This window comes from Lygodium microphyllum, chromosome 8 (assembly GCF_053477565.2).
Source record: "Lygodium microphyllum isolate KBCC chromosome 8, Lygodium_microphyllum_v1.1.10, whole genome shotgun sequence".
Lineage (NCBI taxonomy): Eukaryota > Viridiplantae > Streptophyta > Polypodiopsida > Schizaeales > Lygodiaceae > Lygodium > Lygodium microphyllum.
In genome coordinates this window covers 48534557-48556882 of record NC_141142.1, presented here as the reverse complement: position 1 = coordinate 48556882, position 22326 = coordinate 48534557, and the positions used below count along the sequence as shown (strand labels likewise).

At 41.6% G+C, this 22326-nt stretch overlaps 1 protein-coding gene across 1 annotated transcript in view; it reads right to left on the bottom strand.

Moving 5' to 3' along the window:
• The window catches only part of LOC148032255 (acyl-lipid (8-3)-desaturase-like), a 34752-nt gene extending 12805 nt beyond the window's left edge, over positions 1-21947 (bottom strand). The window contains exons 1-3 of the mRNA XM_087682904.1: positions 21779-21947; positions 21318-21493; positions 21154-21246 (exon numbers count right to left, since the gene is read on the bottom strand). Coding sequence (XP_087539030.1) covers positions 21154-21246; positions 21318-21466 — 242 coding nt within the window. The 5' untranslated portion in view covers positions 21467-21493; positions 21779-21947. The remainder of the gene's footprint in view (positions 1-21153; positions 21247-21317; positions 21494-21778) is intronic.
• Between the last annotated feature and the right edge of the window lie 379 nt (positions 21948-22326).

Here is a 22326-nt window from a genome sequence, read left to right as displayed (position 1 = left end):
TATTGATGATTTGATTCTAACAGGGGATCATGCACAAAAGGTCCGAGCGACCAAGACAACTTTACATCAAACGTTCGAGATGACGGATTTGAGGCTTCTTCATTTCTTCGTGGGTCATGAGATTTATCACTCTCAAAGGGGGATTTTCATCTCTCAGCAGCGATACATTCAGGAGCTCTTGGTGACTTTTGAGATGGAGACTGACCATTTCTACTTCTATGGATCCAAACTAGAAGGCCAATTCACACTCCGATTCTCTTGTGACGGATGCTTCTCACTACCGTCAATTGATTGGATCCTTGATTCGGCTTCTCAACACTCGTGTTGATCTTTGTTTTACTGTGGGTTTGTTGGCGGGGTTCATGAGTAAACCCAAACAAGTGCATTGGTAGGTTGCCCTGAGGATTCTTCGGTATTTGAGGGGGACCTCTGACTTAGGGATTTCTTATCCAATAGGTACAGATGCTTCAGCTCTTGTTTTTGCAAGTTGGAGTGACTCGGATTGGGCTGGCGATGTGGACCACCGGCAGTCTACTACAAGTTACTGTTTTACCTTGGGTACAGGTGTTATCTCTTAGAGTAGCAAGAAGCAGCCCACGGTAGCCCTTTCTTCTATTGAGGTGGAGTATCAGGCTGCGTTTTCTACCACATGTGAGGTTGTATGGCTTCGGAGATTGTTGGAGGAGCTTGGCTGCCCCCAAACTCATCCAACTCTTCTGCGGTGCGACAATGAGAGTTGCATTGCCTTGGTACAGAATCCTATATTCCATGCCCAGAAGAAGCACATTGAAATCCAGTATCACTTCATTCAGGAGAAGCTTTTAGATGGGACCATTGATGTGGAGTACTGCAAGACAGAGGATAATCTTGCAGATTTGTTTATAAAGGCACTTCCCTATGCTCTTCTTTGGCAGCATTCCAAATCCGTCAGTCTTTTGGCCTATCCAGGATCTGAGAGGGGGTGTTAGACAGTCATTTCCTGGACAGTTGTACGACCACAGTGCCACGCCAACAGAGTACGGCCAGAGGACACATCAGCAGTCGCAGAGGACACGTCGACAGTACCACAGGATGCCACATGGCACAGGTACAATCAGACAGTGCAGTTATCCACTCGCTCAGTTTTCTGCATTATTTTATTCAATCGGCTGCATTTAATACAGCCAATCTGCTGTTGGGCATTATTTCTTGACTGACTATTTATAGTCAGATTGTGGCACATTCTCAGATATCATTCTAATCTTGAGATCTGTCAGAGTTGGTCTGCTCAGACTGACTGCGCTCGGGTTGACAGAGATTGAGGTCTTCAAGGCGGACACACACGCAAATATTTCCTCTGCCCCCGTGTATATTTCTGCACTCTTATACAGCATACTACACTACAAATTTTCTGCATTACACTGTCTCCTTTTCTCTCTCTCTCTCTCTTCTCTCTTTGTTCACTCTCTCTCAATCTTTGTCCTACGCTTCCGCACCACTGCACTCTGACACCTCGGAAAGAACTTGATGTCAATGTTGATCATACCAACTCCTGAAAATAGAGAAGAACCATAGCATGTCTCTATGTCCATCATCAATGTCTTGCAGTAGTATCCTGTCAAAAACGCCCTTGAATATATGTGACCATGGATTCCCCTCCTTTAGCTAGTCTGCCAAAGTGTCCCCTCATGTGAGCTTAGATGAGGAGCCGATTCTGCTCTCTGTCGAATACCAGCTCATCATGAACCTGGATGTCAATCCGAACTCCAAGATTTGAACCTGCCAGACTTCGATCAATGCATCAAGGATGTCCCTCTCTAGAACCTGTGAACATACTTGTATAGATAAGACTTAGTTGTCCTATCTCACACCCTCTCGCACTCCCTCTCTGGCAGTGAAAAGTCGCGAGGGATGACAATATCACCTACACTAGAAAGCAGCAAAGGAAGGAGCTACCAAGTCCTTCCCTCGATCTGAAAAAGGAAATCCCTACCACGCCTTGGACTTTTCCTTGGCCAAAAGATCAAAGTCGAAGTCTAAAAAAGAGGATGACTCATCAAAGGAGTCCGCATCCCGCTTCTTCTTCTTTTCCTTCTTCTTCTGTGAGGCTGCTAACTCCTTGAAGTCCTTCTGCAAGTGGCCCTTCTTACCATAGTGATAACACTAGGCCTTCAACTTTTTCTTCTTGTCACTCCTCTTTGAAGCTATCAAAGTCTCACCAAAACCTCCATAATGAAACTGAAGCCTCCCTTGTAAACCCAAAGATGCCTTAAGCTCAAGCAGCATCGAGGAAATATATGTGAAGCTCACAAGTATAGATAATGTCTGTGCCCGCAAAGCATTCACCACTCCATCAAACTTCAAGGGGAGCTTGTGGAGTACTATCCCTACAAGATGTGCCTCTAAAAGGATAAACTACATGTGTCAAAGTTGGTCCTATACCTATGTAACACAGAACAAAAATGATTGAATGATGTCCTTAGACTCAAACTTCATATGTTGGAGCTGTCCATAAAGTGTCACTAGACACGTGGTGGAAGGTGTCTCATACAACATCCGAAGCTTTGACCATATTTCTGAAGATATCCTACAGGAGGTAACTGCTGTTAGAACTTCTTTATAAATACATGAATACATGAAAGAAAAGCAAAATAGACATGTGTATCATCCGTGTCCCATGTAAGCACAGCTTTCTCATGGTTGTCCTCATCAAAATCTTTAGAAATTGGAAAAGGACGTTGAGGACGTGGAATAGCTTCACACACAATGTACCATAACCACTTCTACACAAATCAAGCTTTCGTGACAGCACTCCATATTAGATAGTTAGGTCCATGTAACTTATCATAGGTAGAAGTGCACAGAGGAGCCAAATGGAGAGGAAAAGAAGAGAAGATAGAGGAGTGAAGGTATGCAAAGAGAGAGAGAGAGAGAGAGAGAGAGAGTGTGTGTGTGTGTGTGTGTACAGCCAACCAAACAGCAAAGACTGAACAATAATAGAGTGCACACGCTGTATTCACAAGCTGATCATACGGAATTGACTACAAAAAAGGGAAAACAGCCAACAAACATTGTCAAAAAGGTAGCAAATGATGTCGCCCAGCCTGCAGAGACATTAAGTTCAGTAAATGCAGCAGCTGGAAATCAAAACAAGTTAATCAGCAATAAAATAATGCAAAAAATCAAAACACAGCCTGCTAGACCAAAATGCAGCCGACAGAAGGCTGGGACCAGGGCGATGGGCAGCAGACAGCAGAGTCACCAGGTTGTAGACACTGGGCAGCAGTCAAGAAGGGTTGACAATCAGCAGGGGCAGCCTATAATCAGCAGAAAACAGCAGCAAGAGCAGAGATCCTGAAATCTGATACCATGTCAAGAGCGATGCGGCGATAAAAGCATAAACAAGTACTGAAATAAATTGTTGAACACAAGAGAGAAGAGAAAGAAAAAGAGAACACTGCCAAAGAAGAGAAATCAGAGATGTACTCAAGAAATGGAATCCATATAACAAACACAAGACAGTCGTGTACAAAAATGAGTCCCTGGCTGCATGGGCACTAGCATCGGCTCCTCTCTCCACCAAGGTATTCACTGAATCTGCAAGTGATGAATGAGAGACTGTGGAGGAGGAGCTTGAACAAATAGGCCAGAAAGAATGCAAATAATGCATCAAGTCGGCCACCTCTTTGTTGGAATGAAACAAGTCATTTATGTCAATTGGTCAATCATGATCCAGATTACATCATAACCTCAATTCATATGAAATAATCCTACTACAAAAACCATAGAAATGATACTCCACTTCTCATTTGGAATTTGTAGATGTAGTATCCCCACTCGTTTGTCATATTGTTTCATTGGGCTCACATTGCAAGCACTCGTGTATGTAAGACTCAACCAAAGTCTTCATGTATGACTAATAAAAATATTGAGTAACGAAGGCCAAAGTTCAATGTATGCAAGGATCCCCCCCACGCTCATTTCATCAAACAATCATATAAAACCTTTTTGCAGATACTCTCATCATCAAGCAAAGATACTTTTCCTCGTTTAAAAAATAATCCATTATGAATGAAATAGTTGTTTACCATCTCTCTTTGTAGCCACCTTTCGGATATCCCATCCTAGACTAATTGTTAATTTCTATCAAAGCAAGGATCATTTGGCAATGCCCCTTAAGAGAGATAGAAATCAATCGAAATTTTAGAGAAATATAAAGCATTGACTTCACAGATCTAACTTGGGGCATCGGCAATCATATTAATTATGCCTCTCTAGTCTTGCATAAGCTCGATCCATTTCACCTTGCAGCCACAAAGATCAAGTCGAATCGCGAAGCTACTTTAGTGAATGGTGGTCAATCTAAATAATAAATTAAGCATCGTATAAATAATAGCACCAAATCTTAACTGCATGGATGACCACCAACAATTCCTTCTCTTAAGTGACATAACTTGTCAAGGCATTCTTGAGCTTATGGCTCTGAAATGTGCTAGGTTAGTTATCCTCCTTAAAAATGGTACTCTAGCATAGTTACTCAGACTTGTATGACCTTCAAAAGGTTTATTTGGTTCAATAATCTTCATTGGTGCAATAATAACCAACTGTTTCAATACTAGGAAAAATAGATCAAGCTCAGGAGTCCAAACAATCAGTAGACTAATGTGCTTCTTCTTGCTTCAAATACCCTTAAGCAAACATATCAAGGGCCCAACAATATGCACATAGTCCTTAATGAACTCCCAAAAGAAACCAATTAAACCTAAGAAATTTTTTTTTTACTTTATGGTCCTTAAAATAGGCCAATCAAGCACTAATCGAACCTTTACGAGATCAATTTGTATGCATCAATGGAGATATAAAATCTCTATATAAAAAAAATCACACTTTGATAGTTTTACAAACAAGCGTTCTCGACTTAAGAGAAGTAAGAATCAAGATGATGTTTGCATGTTTCTCAAACAACTTACTATAAATGAGTATACAATCGAGGAAAACAACTATCAACTTTCCGAGATAAGAACAAAATAAATCATTTATCGTCTACTAGAAAGTAGTAAGAGCATTTGTTAATCTAAAAGGAAGGACCAAGATCTAATAGTATCCATATCGCATATGAAACATGGTCTTTGGGACATCTTTTGGAGCTATCCACATCTAATGGTATCCGAACCAAAGATCGATCTTGGTGAATTAACATGCATCATAGAGTAGATCAAAAAAACCGTCCATCCGAGAAAATAGATTCTTGATAGTCAATTTATTAAGACCTTTATAATCCACGCAGAAGCACATCATGTCATCCTTCTTTCTTAAAAAACGAACACGTGCACCCCTTGAACAATAAAGCCTTTTGCAAGATAATAGTGAGGCAATACGACTATAATTTCTGTAAAGAAAACCATGCAAAATTAACAAATAAAATTATTAAGTTGCCTAGCTATCTCATCCTTCTCTTTCGAGCTAAATCTATACAGTTGCCGAGGGAGGGGATAGCTATTGGGCAATGTCTCAATCTCATGATCTAATACACCACAATGTGAAGAAAACTGCGAGGATTTGCACTGAGGAAACATAAAGTGTATGACCACGACAGAAACACAAAGAGACGGACACAGACATAGAAAGCAAAACTCAAACTCTAAACCCAAAACTCAAAACTCAAACACAAACAGAAGAGGGGAGAGAAGAACACAACTTTGAAGTGAATGAATATTGCAAATGAATGTAAAAGTGTACAGATACTCAAGGGCAGAGCAGTGTGTCAGAGAGTGATGTCCACCGGAGACGGATCCAAAGTCTATGACCACCAATCGAATTGTAAGAGAGAGGAATCTGCAAAACGCTAACACCAGAGACTGCTGGAGACAGAGGCGACAATTGCAAAAGGGTGTGGTGATGTCAGGCAGCTCCTGATGAGTGCAAACGCAAGGGAAAAAATGTCACTAGATGGAGGAGCTGCAACTACAGTTGCTGATGGAGGCCCAAACACACGCAACTGGAGGGTGTGGAGACTGACACCTAACTGATGAAGATTAAACGCAAGCACCAAATGATGGCAGAGAAGCTTGCAATGACAGCTGGAGGCCAAACACAGCCTAAAAGGAGATACCAGAGACTGGGCGATAGCTGGAAGAAGGCGCAGGGTATTGCAAGGCTAGAGGGGCTGCCACGTGTGAGTTGACTAATGGCTGCAATTTGCAAAAACGAGATGGAATAAATGGAGGACAGCATATCTATTTATAGAAAGTTTGGGTCCTCTCAAATGGGATTGTGCTTATGAGACAAACACTCTCTAGGAACGCATTTATGTTTAAAGAACAAGTTTGATTCATTAATTAAGTACGTTTTGGGGCTGCTTAAGTAAAGCTAATGCATTTTTAGCTCAACACCCCCTCTCAGGTCCAGCAACAATGCCACGAGAATGAAGGCCAAACAAGCCCTTTTTCTTTATCTTTTACCCCAAGGCGTCTCAACCCAAAGCAACCAGAGCATTGGACAAAGGGTGCACGTCAACTGCCCAATGGCCTACTAAGACTAGACTACTGAGGCAATGGTTATTTTACCAAGGGAGCCCAAGTAATCACCCCAGAGAGGACAGGGCATTGGACAAAGGGTACACATCGACTGCCCAATGACCTATCAAGCCCTACAAAGGCGGATAAAATCAAGTATGGACCCTTTTTTTTTAAAGGGCTTTTTAGATGTGAGGAAGTTAACATTTAAGTGAGGGTTTCACATAAGTTTTCGTCCTATTGAGTATCCGTGCCCCTGACACAGAAGAGTAAAAAAGGGATGGTCAAACCCAAGACCTTCACAAAACAAGCATACTATCCCTACCATCACTGGGTGTCAATGATGAAGGAAAATATGATGAGGGAGTATGGTGATGTGGTGTCAACAGCCGCCAACGGAAACAACTTAGGATCCGCTCAAGTGGTGCTTTGCACAATAAGATGCAAAGTATGCTACATGCTGAAGAATGCTCATGCAATAAGTGTCACTTGGATAGTGTCCCTCGTGGAAAAATTATTCACTTGCCCAAGCGCCCAGTACAAAGATGATGAAATCATGCAATGAGCAAAAATGCTTGGAACTAAAACCTTCACAAGAAAAGAATTTTCTCATTGAGGCCAAGATTATGAGAATCACGTTCCAACTTGTAATATTTCCACACAATAAAAAATTAGTTGGTTAGTTGGAAAGTTAGTTAGTCAATTAATAAGTTAGTAAGATTACTAACTAAAAACCAACTAAGGTAAAAACTAACTAACATTAATAACTAACAATTTTTATTTACTGGCCATTGGAGGCATCCTTTATTGAGCATATACCCTTTTGGCAAGTTGTATAATTGTAGGCACGACTCCAAATAAACTGGATGTGTGCACAAAGAAAACCTATTGTCTACTATATCTATCAAAAGCTTACTATAATAGGTAAATAATAGTATGGCTTGGAGGCATAGTCGTATCATAGCTACTTAATAGATTCTAGTATTTACATCAAAGAATAGTGGAGACAGTCCCTCCTCGTAGGGGATATGGACACACCGTATTGTACCCTAACATATAAATACATTCTTTTATTCTTTGTGCATCATCACAATCTGGTACACCTATCTTTGCATTCACTCTCTCTCACTCTCAACACTGCTGCTCTCGCTTCTGTCTCGCACTCTCATTGCACACTCTCCCCTTCAAATTGGTATCAGAGCTTCAGTGAAGGTGTGTGCGCTTCCCGAAGTCAAGGCGAGTCAATTTCAGCTCGCACGTGCAAAGAAAACAGCAGGTCGTTTTTCAGTAAACGACTGTGCGCACATCGAGGCAACACATTTCAGCAAGTTGCCACCTCCCATAGGTCAAGTCGTCAGTTTTCTAGCCTGCATTCACAATTTGCAGCAGGTGACAGCCAAGCGGCAGCAGGGACAGGTTTGCACAGGCAGGCAACAGCCTATACAAGTCAGCGTGACTGCAGATGGCAACCGCCAGGCAGGCGACAGCAAGCAATAGCCAGACAGCAGCTCCCAGACAGGTGACAGGCAGGCAACAGTGGGTGACAATCTGGCAGGTCACACAACAGTAAACGAACAGGCAAGCAGCTGATACATCACGTTTTTGACAGATTTTGTCATTTTTTTAATTTCCTACAAGCAGGCCCCCTACTCAATGACGGGGGTTCATGCGTGCAAGCACAATTTTCAAATTTGTGCAGATTTGTGCCCAAAATTTTGGGGCTTTTCCCAAATTTGATGTTGTTCATGCATAACGGTGACATTTGACCCGCAAATTGCAAAAATTGTGCACATTGGCTATGAAATTTTTGGGGTTTTTCATGTATCAGTGAAACTTTGACTCAGCTGAGCCAGATTTACTGACATTGGTGCACATTTGGACCCGAGAAATTTGGGGCTTTTGCAAAATTTTGTGAAATTTTGCTAATTTTGCCCGTTTTATGCTTTCGGAAACATGTATTAATGCAATCGGGGCAGATTAGTTAGTGAAATTTTGGGGCTTTTGCCGAAATTTGTGGATTTTGGCAAAATTGATGTGACAAATGCACTTTGGGAACAATGCTGAAGCAATCTTGGTGCTGTAAGCAGTGAGATTTATCTCCCACTTGTGAGATTTTGGAGAAATGCAGCTACTAGTGCTATGAAGGGCATACCTTATGCATCAGCTAGTGGATCTTTGATGTATGCCATGGTTGCAACTCGTCTTGACATTGCTCATGCAGTGGGAGTTGTTAGTAGATTCATGTCTAACCTTGGCAAGCCACATTAGGAAGCAGTGAAATGTATCTTCAGATACTTAAAAGGTACACAAGAAAAGTGTATATGTTATGGAAAAGGTACACTAGAGTTGCAAGGATTTTGTAATTTGAATATGGTAGGAGATCCTGACACTAGGAAATCTACTAGTGGGTATGTCTTTACATTGGCTGGTGGGGCTATCTCTTGGTATTCAAGGTTGCAGAAAATTGTGGCACTAAGTACTACAAAGGCTAAATATATTTCAGCCACAGAAGCTTCTAAGGAAGCTATTTGGCTTGGCCATTTGGTCAAGGATCTTGGTCTTTCTTCACGTACTCCAATGCTTGGTTGTGATAGCCAAAGTGCAATATATCTGGCTAAGAATGCCATGTTCCATGCACGTACCAAACACATATATATTCGGTACCACTTTATTCATGATGGTCTAGTCATGCTGACTAAGGTCAAAACTCAAGATAACCCTGTAGATGCTTTCTCGCTAAGAGTCTTGTAAAGGCTCAACATGAGCATTGCATCCGTTTAGTGGGAGTTGGTTAGCTTAAAGGTACCACTTCGGGCCCTTAAGTGGAAGGTTGTTGGGAGTAAAGTCCCTTCGTCTTTGTGTATAAAGATATACAGGTGTAAACACACCATTCTTGTACCCTAACATATAAATGCATTCTTTTATTCTTTATGTACCATCACAATCTGGTACACCTATCTCTGCATTCACTCTCTCTCACTCTCAACACTGTTGCTCTCACTTCTGTCTCGCACTCTCCCCTTCACGAGAGAGATGTTGCACGATCCACCTCGAGAGGGGAAACCTCCATGCTAGAAGAAAAGCAAGCACTCGTAGGATGATGAAACCATCAAAGGAACAGTGCACATCCCCACGTCTCTAGCCCAAGTAAGACCAAAGCAATCTACAAGTTAGCCCTACACTGCAAGACCAAACTCTACAAAAGAGATGAGAATCTACAAACACAAAGGTCAGTGGTGAGATGCTCCAAAACAAAACATAACAGAGAGAAAATCTAACTGAAAAGACAATGCAATGAATGTGTATGTGAGTGAGTAAACGCAGCGGAAGACTTAAGAATGGAAAAGCTAAGGACAATGAGTCCTATGGGCCTAACTCTAAGAGTGCGAAAAATGGATGCTAGACTGACCTAGGGTATCCTAAAAAACCTAGAGACATGGTAGTCTAAGAAGGTATCCACCATCGCGTACATCTAGTAGCAAGGCTCTGCCAAGGAAACGCCTGACGAGGTGGAGAGGAAGGTGAGATGGATGCATGAAGTGCAACGGGATAGGGATCTGCATACCAATCAACTAGTCCCTCAAGGGTAGTGAAAGAGACTGTCTGCTGCGGCTATGCTCGGGCCACATGTCCAGCAACAACAACGGGTGCTGAAGGAGCAGATGAAGCAGGAGCGAAAGGCGTAGCCCCACTAGATTGTGCAATCGCAATGGTCTGCTAAGGCCTTCTAGGTGCAAGACCTTGGGCCTTGGAGCGACACTCCTCATCCACATGGCCTGCTCTCTAGCAGTGTGTGCAGAACCAGTTTTTCTTAGGGAGTTGCTACCAGATAGGTCTAGATTCTTTAGTTCCATCTGAGGAAGAGGAGTCACCCTTCGATTGGCTTGCCTTCACATCTTGCGAGTTCTTGACACTGTTGGTTTTCCCTCCTAAAGAAAAGGCAACCAACCCCCTTAGCTCTGAATAAGGCTGTGATGAGGATTTCTTATAGACTTGATCATGCAGCCTCGCGTAACACAAGAACTGGCACTCCAACTCGTAGAAGGTTGGCAATCAAGGCTATGAGATGATGTGTTGAATGAAATTGAAGTATTTTTCAGGCAACCTATTCAAGAAGAACGTAGCCTGATCGTCATTTGACTTTGGAGAGCCAGTAGTGGCGAACTTGGCGAGTAGCCGCCTATATTCAGCCAGCTTGACTTTCAAATCATCCCCTTCCTTAATAGAGAACTCTTGAAGCTCAAAGTAGAGATTTATGCGCCGAGTACGATCTTGGGCCGCACAGCGGTTGAGAAGGTGATTCCAACACTCTCACGCGAGCAAGAAGTGCTGTAGCTGAGAGTGAAACTCAAGAAGCAATCCCTGCATCAGCTCAACATTGGCTATGGCATTGCGGGCTCTCCATTGACCGATGTAGTCGCGATGAGCTAATCGAGGGTTTGGCATAAGCTCTAGACCAATAACGAGGTCCCAAAGACCCTAAGACTCAAGCACTTGTTGCATGAAATTCGACCAAGTGGTGAAATTCGACCCATTAAAATAAGTATTATCCGTGAAGGCATTCTTGGCCATTGCAACAAGAGTGGTAGCACTCGGAGATAGATAGTGTGAAAAAGTGTAATGGGGGTAAGATGGGGGAGTGGAGTGCACATGGGAATGGGCCCCATAGTACCCACCAAGCATACAGGTAGTGTGCAAGGTGGATCCATAGGTAGGGATGGACTGGGCATGGTAGCCGTATGAGTAACCCATGGTGGAGATGGGATGGGAACACGTGGAGCAGAAGATAGAAATCCCTGCATAGGTGTAACCCAAGATAAGTGGGATGACGTACCATAAACCGAGGATGAAATCGCCTACATTTGAGTGGTCATGTGAGAGGTGAATTTGGGGGTAGTGAGGGAGATGCCCGTCATAGCCGTCCCAGGTGCTATGGTCTGCTCATTTGCAGAAAGATGAGAGGCACTGTGTTAAAGGGTAGCATTCCCCCTAACGAAGTACCATGGTGCAAAGAGGTAGAGAATGGGGTAGAGAAGGAGAAGGTGCTAGGAGTGGAGATGGAAGATCCAACCCCTAGTGTGTGTGAAGCGGATGTGGAGTGTAATCCGAGATTTTAAAAGCATGAAGAGAGATGATCAAGGGTGGAGGTAGAAGAGGGTGGGATGGGAGGAAAGCGAGAAGTGTGTGTTACATGCTCAAATGAAACAGAAGCTATAAATGTACCTAAAGTCCTTCTACTTCGTGAGCCCCCTCCATTCAAGTTCACATACGCAAAGCCATCCGAAACCTGCACCTCAAAAGAAGAAATAGCCAAGGGTTTTGATTCATTCAACTCAAAAGGGTTATACCAACCTGACACTCGACCTAGCTGAAATGATAAAGATGGATCGCCATACGCTCCAAATGCCATATGTCCTCCATAATCGAAGAGGTAACCAATCTCACCAACCGGTCCGAATGTGATAACAAAGCTTGTAGGAGGGGTGTAAACATTACCATACTTGTTGTGATAGCACTCCTCAAAGTCCTCTGTCATGTTAGTGAAATTTGGAATTGGAGTAGAAAAAGAAGATAAAGCTAAAAGTGGAATGTCGTCCTCCTCACCGAACCAATAATGCCGTCTCAGGGTCTCCAGTGATGGAGAAGCCTCATAGGACATCATAGGAACTGGAGAAGAAGGTGTCTAGGACATTGTGATTCGGTTATGAGTCGTATTGTGTGCCTTGCACAAAGACTAGCTCTCCACAATATCCGCAGGATACTCTTTACAAGAGCACTAGCTCTGATAACATGTGAAGAAAATTGGTAGGGTTTGCACTAAGGAAAAACAGTGTACGACCATGACAGAAACACATAGAGACAGACACAAACATAGAAAGCAACACTCAAACCCTAAACGCAAAACTCAAAACTCAAACACAGAAACTCAAACACAAACAGAAGAAGAAAGAAAAGAACACAACTCTGAAGTGAATGAATACTGCAAATGAATGTAAAAGTGTACAGATACTCAAGGGCAGAGCAATGTGTCGGAGAGTGACATCCACCAAAGACAAATCCAAAGTCTATGACCACCAGTCGAACTATGAAGAGAGAGGAATCTGCAAAACGCTCACACCAAAGGCTGCTTGAGACAAAGGCGACAATTGCAAAAGAGTGTGGTGATATCAGGCGGCTCCTAATGAGTGCAAACGCAAGCAAGAAGATGTCGCCAGATGGAGGAAGAGCAGCTACACTATCGCCAAGCTGATGGAGGCCCAAACGTAGGTAGCTGAAGGGTATGGAGACTAACGCCTGGCTGATGAAGATCAAACACAAGCACCAGATGATGGTGGAGAGGCTGGCGATGGCAGCTGGGGGCCAAACGCAGCCTGAAAGGAGATGCCAAACACTGGGCGACACCTAGAAGAAGGCACCAAGGCACTACAAGACTGGAGGGGCTGCCATATGTGAGTTGATTGATGGCTGCAATCTACAAAAACAAGATGGACTACATGGAGGGCAGCATACTTATTTATAGAAAGTTTGGGTCCTCCCAAGTGGGGTTGTGCTTATGGGACACAGACACTCTCTAGGAACGCATTTCTGTTTAAAGAACAAGTTTGATTCATTAATTAAGTACGTTTTGGGGCTGTTTAAGTAAAGCTAATGCATTTTTAGCTTAATACACAAGACATCAAAAGTCCATAAAGATAATTTGTACGAAAAGACATCAATGAATTCGTGTAACAATGGATCCAAATTCTAAATCACACAAACATTATTATTGAGAGAAATAGAGTTACATTGTGCCACTAATAATTGAGTTTTTTTAATTTAAAAAATGTAAGTAACAACATTTGAATCATGAAAACATTTGCCAAATTCTAAGGTTGATATCATATGTACATCAGATTCAATGATCTCAAAGGGTGGACAGTCCTCAATCACATAAAATCGGCCATCAAGTTCAAAAGAGACTACATGAGATATATAGTCTACTAATAATGCGGAATATCTATAAAAAAACCATGGCACACCAAGAATGACATCCACATAGTCTAACACATCAAGCAAAAGTCTAAAGGCTAATCGTACTACTGGATTTAAAAATCCAATCTCAACCCCATCGGATCCCAATGATCCATGATCAAATGTCTATATATCAAACTCGATACTCTCAATTGAGAAGAAAGAAATTTACAAGTAGAACCATTGTCAAATGACATTGTACCCAATTGGCCGCAAGCAATCCTCTATTGAAAAATCAAAAGATATACATAGAGCTTCCACAGTGTTAAATGACACTTTGGTTTTTACCTTCTTGTTTTGTGAGCAATATTTGTCTCCACGGAAGTGCCCTATCTAGTGGCATGCGAAGCGACAATCCTTCGAACCATCCTCGCTATAAGTCACCTCACATTTGCCATCCTTTTTCTTCCATGACTCTGAAGGTGACTAATAAAAAGCTACTGCTATAGAGGATTTGGTTGTCTTAGATGTGAAGCCACCACCTGACTGCCCCTACTCACAATAAAGTGTTATCAAAATTCTTTGCATATCTATAGACATCCTCTAAACAATGCAAAGGGTTGTGTAGCACTTCATTCTACTAGTTCAGTAGTAACCCATCAAGGTAGCATATGTAAAGCAACGTATGTGAATTATCCAAGGCCTTTGTTTTATGAAGTTGGTCCTTGAACTCTTATCAATACACTTGGAAGGTCTTCTTCTCCGTATCCAATTTGAATAGCTTGTTGAAGTCTTCAATCCAATCGTCCATCACAAACTACCTCCGAAACCAATTAAAATCTACCTATGTTTCTAGATTGGTGCATAGCTTGGCCTACCAAGTGTATGTCTTTCCCTAAAAGATAATTCATATGTGTCCGATGCATTGAGTATCAACGAATTAATAAATATCGAAATAGGCCATCCATTTGGCCAATCATGGGTTGGTGTTCATCTCATCACGTTCTTTTTTCTCCCCTTGAAAGGGGTCACATTGGAATTGAAGAGGTAGCACTCTCATGGCTACAAGTACAAGCAAAAATTGGGAAGTGCATAACTTGGCAAGTTATTGCCACACTTTCTCCAATTGGGCTGATATAGCTGCCTCTAGGAACAGACCTACATCCAATATCAAGGAGAACGAGTCTTCAAAGAACACTTATGTTTATGTTTACAATCAAAGGTTGATCAAGCATCCTCCATGTATTAAGGGTCACTCACACCCAGTGCGTCAAAGTGAGTCATGTCATGAGAAGATAGTGGTGTGGAGAGATAGAGAGGATAGCAAGGGCAAGATAAGAGACACCATTTTGTAGCAAGGACAAAATGTTTGTGAGAGAAGATGTGATAGATCCGCAATTGATGCAACATTGTAGTGGTGAAGACATTGTCTGCATTTGACAATTATTTTTTGTTCGGGGCAAAGGCTGCTAGGACTGACAAGATCAAAGTATTGATGATTTTGATTTTTCCCTTTATTGCTCAAAATTTGGTTGGTAAAATTATGGTCCATTACCATGTCAAAATGGAGTGTGTCTGTTATGCCAATCTCCACGTAAAAAAGGAGAATAGAAGACTAACACAATGCAACTTTAGGTGTTCAACACTATCATGGCGAAGGGCTACCTTGTGCAACATGCACAATCCAAAAAGGCACCAAATGAATGTGAATGCCTGCCTGGCCATTACGCAGCCCACTGCCCTATGATCATTATTATGCAATGAGCCACCTTGCCGCCTCACACACCATGAAGGGCTGCTCATCAGCCCAAAGCAAACCACCTCATGCAGCCGCTCAACTGCACCCAGAGCCACCTCATCACAAATGGGTCACTTGGCCACACACTTTAACACATCTCTTCTGTTCAAAATTCTCTCTTTCTTTCTCTCTCTCTCTCTCTCTCTCTCTCTCTCTCTCTCTCTCTCTCTCTCTCTCTCTCTACACTATAGCCATAGATTAGACAACATTAATGTTAAAAAGACTACCATTACCAATAATGTTAACATTGACATGAATAATAACACTAAAAATAAGTGACAATAACATCAACAAATGTTAACGCTACGATAACCATAAGCATTGCATTAACATTAAAATTAACAATCACATTGACATTGGATGTCAATATCAAAAATAACTCATCAATGCAAATCCAAGTAACAAGACCTCAGCTATCAATGATGATCCACCATGGCCTTGGAATGGTAGCTTTCCAAGCCCCAATCAACCATACCATTGAAGACACTTTGTCACAACACAATATCAAAAAGGATTTGTATCCTTTCTACTATTTTGCATATTTAATTATTAATTAAATTTATTTCAGTTGCACTTGCTAGATCTAGAGAAAAGGGCATTAGAGCTGGCCACTGATGAGTGGTCACAGGTTATAGTGGATCCATGCACTAGGTTTAAAAAAAGGTAGTGGACATTTCCAACCATATGACCCGATTGAGCACTTATGAGTGGAACTCAAGCCTATCAAGGTCAAGCTCGCACACAAAAAGGATTAATACCTTGAAATGTGAATTAGATCCACAAGAACGAATAGTTACAATTAGCAAGATGGCATGATCATAAAATGTTTGCACAATGTGCATGTGTAGGCTAAAAGCTTAAAATGCACATATCTTTCCATAGAAAATTTATATAAAGATGACGACATTGTTTTTGTAATGTACTCATAGAGAGCTTTCACATAACATCTAGGGGATCCATAAATTTTAGAAGCCTCAAATTGGCCTAAAAATGCTAGTCCTAAAAAGAAGGGATGACATTCATTCTAAAAATAGTAAATTTTATGTTTTGATAGCACTTACTAATTTTGGTTATTTCTATTCTTGATAATACTCAATCCAAAAAGGAAGACCATAGAGAAAACTGCCATGATACTTATCCAACAAGCCTCCAACTATCCTACCACTTGTCACACCTCACGACATGTGCCCAGACACTTGTCTTGTGCTACTCCACTTTCTCTATTTACACTAGCTCTCCCCTTTTCCCTATAAAGAGGGCTCCTTTTTCCTCATTGTCTGTCAATTTTCTTGGCTGTAAACTATTGTACGACAGTTGAATATAGCCTAAAGTTGGCTCCATCCATCTCCATTATCATCCTCCACTCCTCTATCATCTAATACCTCCATATTCCCTCTTCTTTCACTATTGTTGCTCAAGATAGCACACCTATAAATTCATTATAGCATCTTTGCGTACTCTTCTTCCATTTTAAGTATTATAAGCAAGCCATGTTGATGTATTGTTGATCAACAATAAAGAAAAGCTAACTTTACCTCTTTCTACTCTCACCTTGTAAAGAAATCAAACGTTTTTATTACTTAGTAAGTAATACATATATGCATACACAAGCCAAGCTCTCATAGCAACACTCTATATGAGATAAGTCCTTTAAGTTTTTCTTTAGTATTGTAGCATGGAGGAGCCATTTAGGTGAGATGTAAAGACGATAAAGTAAGGGGTATGAGAGAGAGAGAGAGAGACACGTAGAATGAACAACCTGATACCACAAGTTCAACAATTGAAGCAAAAGAAAGACAGTTTAGAATAGAAAGTAACGAATTTGAAAAGCGTATATTGATAGAAGCACAACCGATGCCTGTGATCCTTCAATTGAGCTCAAAAATGCATTACATGCTGATTAGCCTCTTAAACAACCCCAAAACATGCATGATTAATTGAAAACTCAAAAACGGGAAGTGGTTTAAGATAGTTTCTTTGTAAACCCTAATTTGGAAGCATCCATGCACATCTATAAATGTGAGAAATGGCACCAACTATGGAGGAGAGAGAAACGAGAGACGGTGACAGTGAATGAGCTAAAGCAAGAGAGGAGTGTACTTGCTGAATTGAAAAATAGAGTGCAAGTATAACTCCACTTTAGGTCATAGGTTGACCTAACTAGCCTTCCACCAACTAACTAGAGTTAGGTTTATTTATCTAGAGCCTAGTGTCACTACTTTAAGTTTCTAAGACACTAGATATACATACCCTACATTGACACTTTAATACACCACTGCAATGGTGCTCCGACTATCAAAAGAATGGGCAAAGGACCCTCCAATGGTATATGTAGATTACCCAACAATCTACACAGCCGTATACATTTCACTGTTGCCGTGAACGCTACCCTATACTCAACCTCACAAGACGAGGTAGCCATTGTAGGCTATTTCTTACTTAGCCATGAAGTGCATAAATGGCCCAAAAAGAAGCAGTGTCCACTAATAGACTGCCAAGTGTCTAAATCACCAGTCCAATCTGAATGAATGTAAGCCTGTGAAAACTTAGTGCCAATGACAGCCCTGCATCTGATGATGGAAAGGCTAAGATGGCCAAGATTCCTTATGCTTCAATTGTTGGTAGCTTGATGATGCTATGGTTGCTACACGTCCTGACATTGTATTTGCGGTGGGAGTGTTTAGCAGGTACATGGTACATCCTGGCAATAAGCATTGGGAAGCAATGAAGGGTATCATGAGATACCTCAAGGGCACAAAGGACTTGTGCAACTGCTTTGGGAAGCAAAAGTCATCTATTGTTGGCTTCACGAATGCAGACTATGTTGGTTATCCTAACTGCAAGAAGTCTACTTCAAGATATGTTTTCACGTTCAAGGGGGGGCAGTCTCTTGGATGTCCACACTGCAAAAGTGTGTTGCATTGTCTACTACAAAGGCAGAGTATATGGTTGCCACTAAGGCATGCAAGAAGGCTTAATAGCTTTCACGTCCGGTGAGAAAGCTTGGCATTATGGAGGTTCCTATCCTCCACTATGATAGTCAAAGTGTTATCATGCTAGCACGGAATCTTGTCTTTCATGCAAAGACAAAGCACACAGGTAAAGTATCATTTTATCAAGGATGTACTTGACAGCAAGAGCATTAAGCTTATCAAGGTACATACCGATGATAACCCTGTAGACCTTCTCACAAAGGGTCTTCCAACAGAGCAGTTTGCTCATTGCCGCTAGATGATGGGGGTTGGATAGTATATGTGTATTTTAGCTTTGTATATATATAGACTTAGCTGATTCTTTCCTCTATCTTCAAGCACGTTGCCTTTACGTGGGAGGTTGTTGGGAATAAAGGATCACCGTGCCTTTTACGATATTCAAGTATGCACGCATCCTTACACATGTACTATATATATATATTATCAAAAACCTGAAGTGGTACTTAGAGATTGTATCCGCATCGAGTCTTGTGCTCTCTCTCTCTCTTAGTCTACTTTGCACTCACTCTCTCTCATTGTGCGAACCACAGCATTGCGTGTCTCAATCCGCACACGCTCACTAACACTACTCTCTAACACCTCCTTGGTCCATCCACCTTTTCCTTAATAGTTATAGTCATATGATTATTTTAGTCATAGAGCGACTTCACTCATTACGGCAATGGTTTTTCCGATGGCATGATTACGTGTTGGTGAAGTTTCTCCTTATCATCTGAAGACGATACTTTCTTCTCCTCAAGAATAGACACACCTCTTGGGACGGATTCATAGTGGACTACTTCACCGGATGATAAAGTGAAAGAACTTGTATTCTCCTTCTTAATTGTATATGGTTACTCCTTAAACACCACATATGCCTCGCTATGATCTTCTTGCTTCTTAGTTATACAATAGGGCATTTCTACCCTCTCTCGGTATTCTACAAGATTCGTCACTTATCTTCAACATTGGCCTCCCTTCCCTATTGTATCTTCTCCTTTGCATTACATGATTTCATTGTCTTTGTAAAGGGCACTTGGATAAGTGAATAATTTTCCCACGAGAGACACGATCCAAGTGGCACCTGCTACATGTGCATTCTCATCATGTAGCACACTACTCTATGCATCTCATTGTGTAAAGCACACATGGGCAAACCTGAGCTGTCTCCACCATCGGTTCTTCACCACCTTATTGTCACCTTACTCATTCATCAACCTTTTCCTTGTCATCAACGCCCTCGAGTGGTTGTGTTAGCTTGGTTATTTTGTGATATATTAGATCTACTCATCCCTTTTCATTCTCCCCATGGGGCATAGTTACTTAAAGCCACAAACCATATCTATTCTCACCCAAAAAAAAAATCAATGTGACTCCATTTGCCTTTGCAGGACTTGATAGGCCATTGGGCAGCCGATGAGTACCCTTTATCCGACGCCTTATCCTCTCTAGAGAGACTACTTGGACGCCCTTAGTGAGAAAATCATTATCTCTATAGACTATAGTCTTGGTAGGCCACTAGGCAGACGAGATGTACCCTTTGTCTAATGCCCTAGCTACTTTGGGATGGAACACCTTGGGGTAAACAAAAATGGACTTGAGCTTTTCTCCAAATTCATTACATCTTGATTGGCTCTTTAAAACATCCCCAAAACAGTAAATTACCAAAAGTTTCATTAAAGGAGGAGCAGTTCTAGAGAGTTTCTCTATCCCCTATATACAAAACCCTAATTTAGGAGAATCCTTTTGCGTCTATAAATAGACAAGTTGCCCACCATTCAACCCCATCCTTTGTGCAAGTTTCTCACCCTTGTATGCAGATTTTAGCCTTCCACCATGTGGCTGTCCAGCCTTCACAATTTCTGCAACCATCATACCGTCTACTCCTCCAACTGCCTGGTTACTACTTCCTTGCTGCCGCCTACTGCCTGGCATTCCTCCATTGGCAATGTTTAGACCTCCACATCCATCATTAACTCCAATCTACCCTCCATCAATTGTGTTTCAACCCTATTTGCCATTGCCAGTCATCAAACACCCTATTCTAGCTTGCATTTTCCCTCCAACTACCTAGATAACACATGCTCATCATTTGGCAACTCCTCCAGGCTTGCATTTAGCAAAGGTAATGGTGAATATAATTAGAAAGAGCCTTAGTTTAATCGCAGCAATAAGGAGGTGAAGTGACTCGAGGAAGCATCCTACTCTTTTGGGAAAAGGTTTCCACAACCTAGGGTTGCCCTTTGGTGCATCCTAGCATACCCTAAACATCATGTAGTTGGCCTATGTAAAGAGGCATTGATCAATAGGTATTAATTGTCTTACTCTATCTTGCCCTCATTTGTCGTTACAAAGGTTAACCGCATAGATCTGTTATAATTGCTTACCTAGCTACAAAAGTCTTTTCCACTAGTAGGGATGTTATAGTCGAGGATGAAGTTACAAATGACTCTATGCAAAAGGGTAGGAGCTCAAATAATAAGGTAACTGTATAGAAATACTAGAACCCATTGGTTCAAGGTAGAACAAATGCATTCGAGTTAAGTGGCTTGTTTGTACTATCTATGGTACATGAAGTACACATCTTTCTATGGAATGGTTTTCTGAGTTTTAAGATATCGTAGCTAAGAGTTGATGCTATCGTTTAAACAACAAAGAATTATTAATTTGCTTCGTAAATCAGATGGACGCTTGAGGCAATTAAAGATAAAGAAAACTTGAAATGTCTAAGCCAGCAATGAATTCTCTTTAAAATGTCAAAGACAAGATTTGAGATTGCAATAATGTCACATGGATCACGGACCTTGATTGATGGCACTGTCAAAAACAAGATCACCGCTTGACCCAATAAGACATGAACACAGACCGTGATGCATCACTATGGAGACTGCATGGTTTTAATCTTATAGTGAGAAGTGCAAGAGCAAGCATCCGTTACCTAACATAGAGCGGGTGGTAAGAATCGAAAAGCTGAGTAGAGTCTTTTCCAGCATTCACGTAAATAAGTGCCCCTCCGGGATGATGAGGAACCCTGAAAGGAATAAGGTGAGAAACATATAGTAAGCTCACAATACAAAAAAGAACTTTAGGCAATGAGCCTACCAGGACGTCACATCATAGACGCGGCCTTGAATAATTAACCAGCAATCCTCCGGGCTGCTGTGTTTAGAAACTTCCTGGGGGCTGTAGAAAGCCCTTCCCTCGTCTGCTACGGTGGCCTCCATTGGCGCGCCCAAAGATTTGAAGAGCATTCACTGAAAGTGGAGTTCTGTCTCTACCTGAGGAGGAAAAGACTCGAAGTTGATCAGAATCAGTCACGGAAGCTACTGATAAAAATCAGATAACGAAACAATCGTGCATAATGCAGTTCTGATGCGGGTAGAAAGAAGGGACGATCTGAGGATGTTCTGAGACACGACGAACCTAAATTACTGAACACAGAGGCAATGTCAACTTGTGCTATGGCAAAAAAAAAAAAAAAAGCAAAAGCAAAAGAACACAGGTCTGATGAGACGAGGTTTAACTGAGCAAATCAAAGCAAATGAGAGGATAAAGTGCATTACCTGGCAAGAACGAAGGACAGCAATGGCGTCATGGAGGCGAGAGAGAGAAACGCAGAGATCAGAACGAATGCGTGATCTCAATCAAAGGAGCATGAGCAGAACCTCAAAAACGGAGCGAAACGGCAAGCCTCTCTCTCTCTCTCATGGCACAAACGCCAGCAACGATGGTTGAGCCTGGTCCCTCTGTATATATATGTATATATATTTTTTTACTTTTATTTTTATTTTCTGTCCTCGCATTCTGACGAGGGGGAAAAAAAGAGAAAAACGATTTCTTCTCTTTTTATATCCCGAGAAAAACCTTCAGTTTCTGTCGTAATATTCTGATGGGATTTTTAAAAAGAGTGAATAAGAAAACATGTGGGCCGGATGCTGCCACGTGTAAACGACTTCATCCCCACCGTCCGTCCTTGTCATTGTTTGGCATCGGCCTTGGTGAACGTCTTTTCACTGAAAAAAGAGATGTTTGGGCCCACTCGATACCCTCCTGAGTTGGCAGGCAGTCATTCATACTCCTCAGAAATATCAAAATCAGCCATAATAAGTAG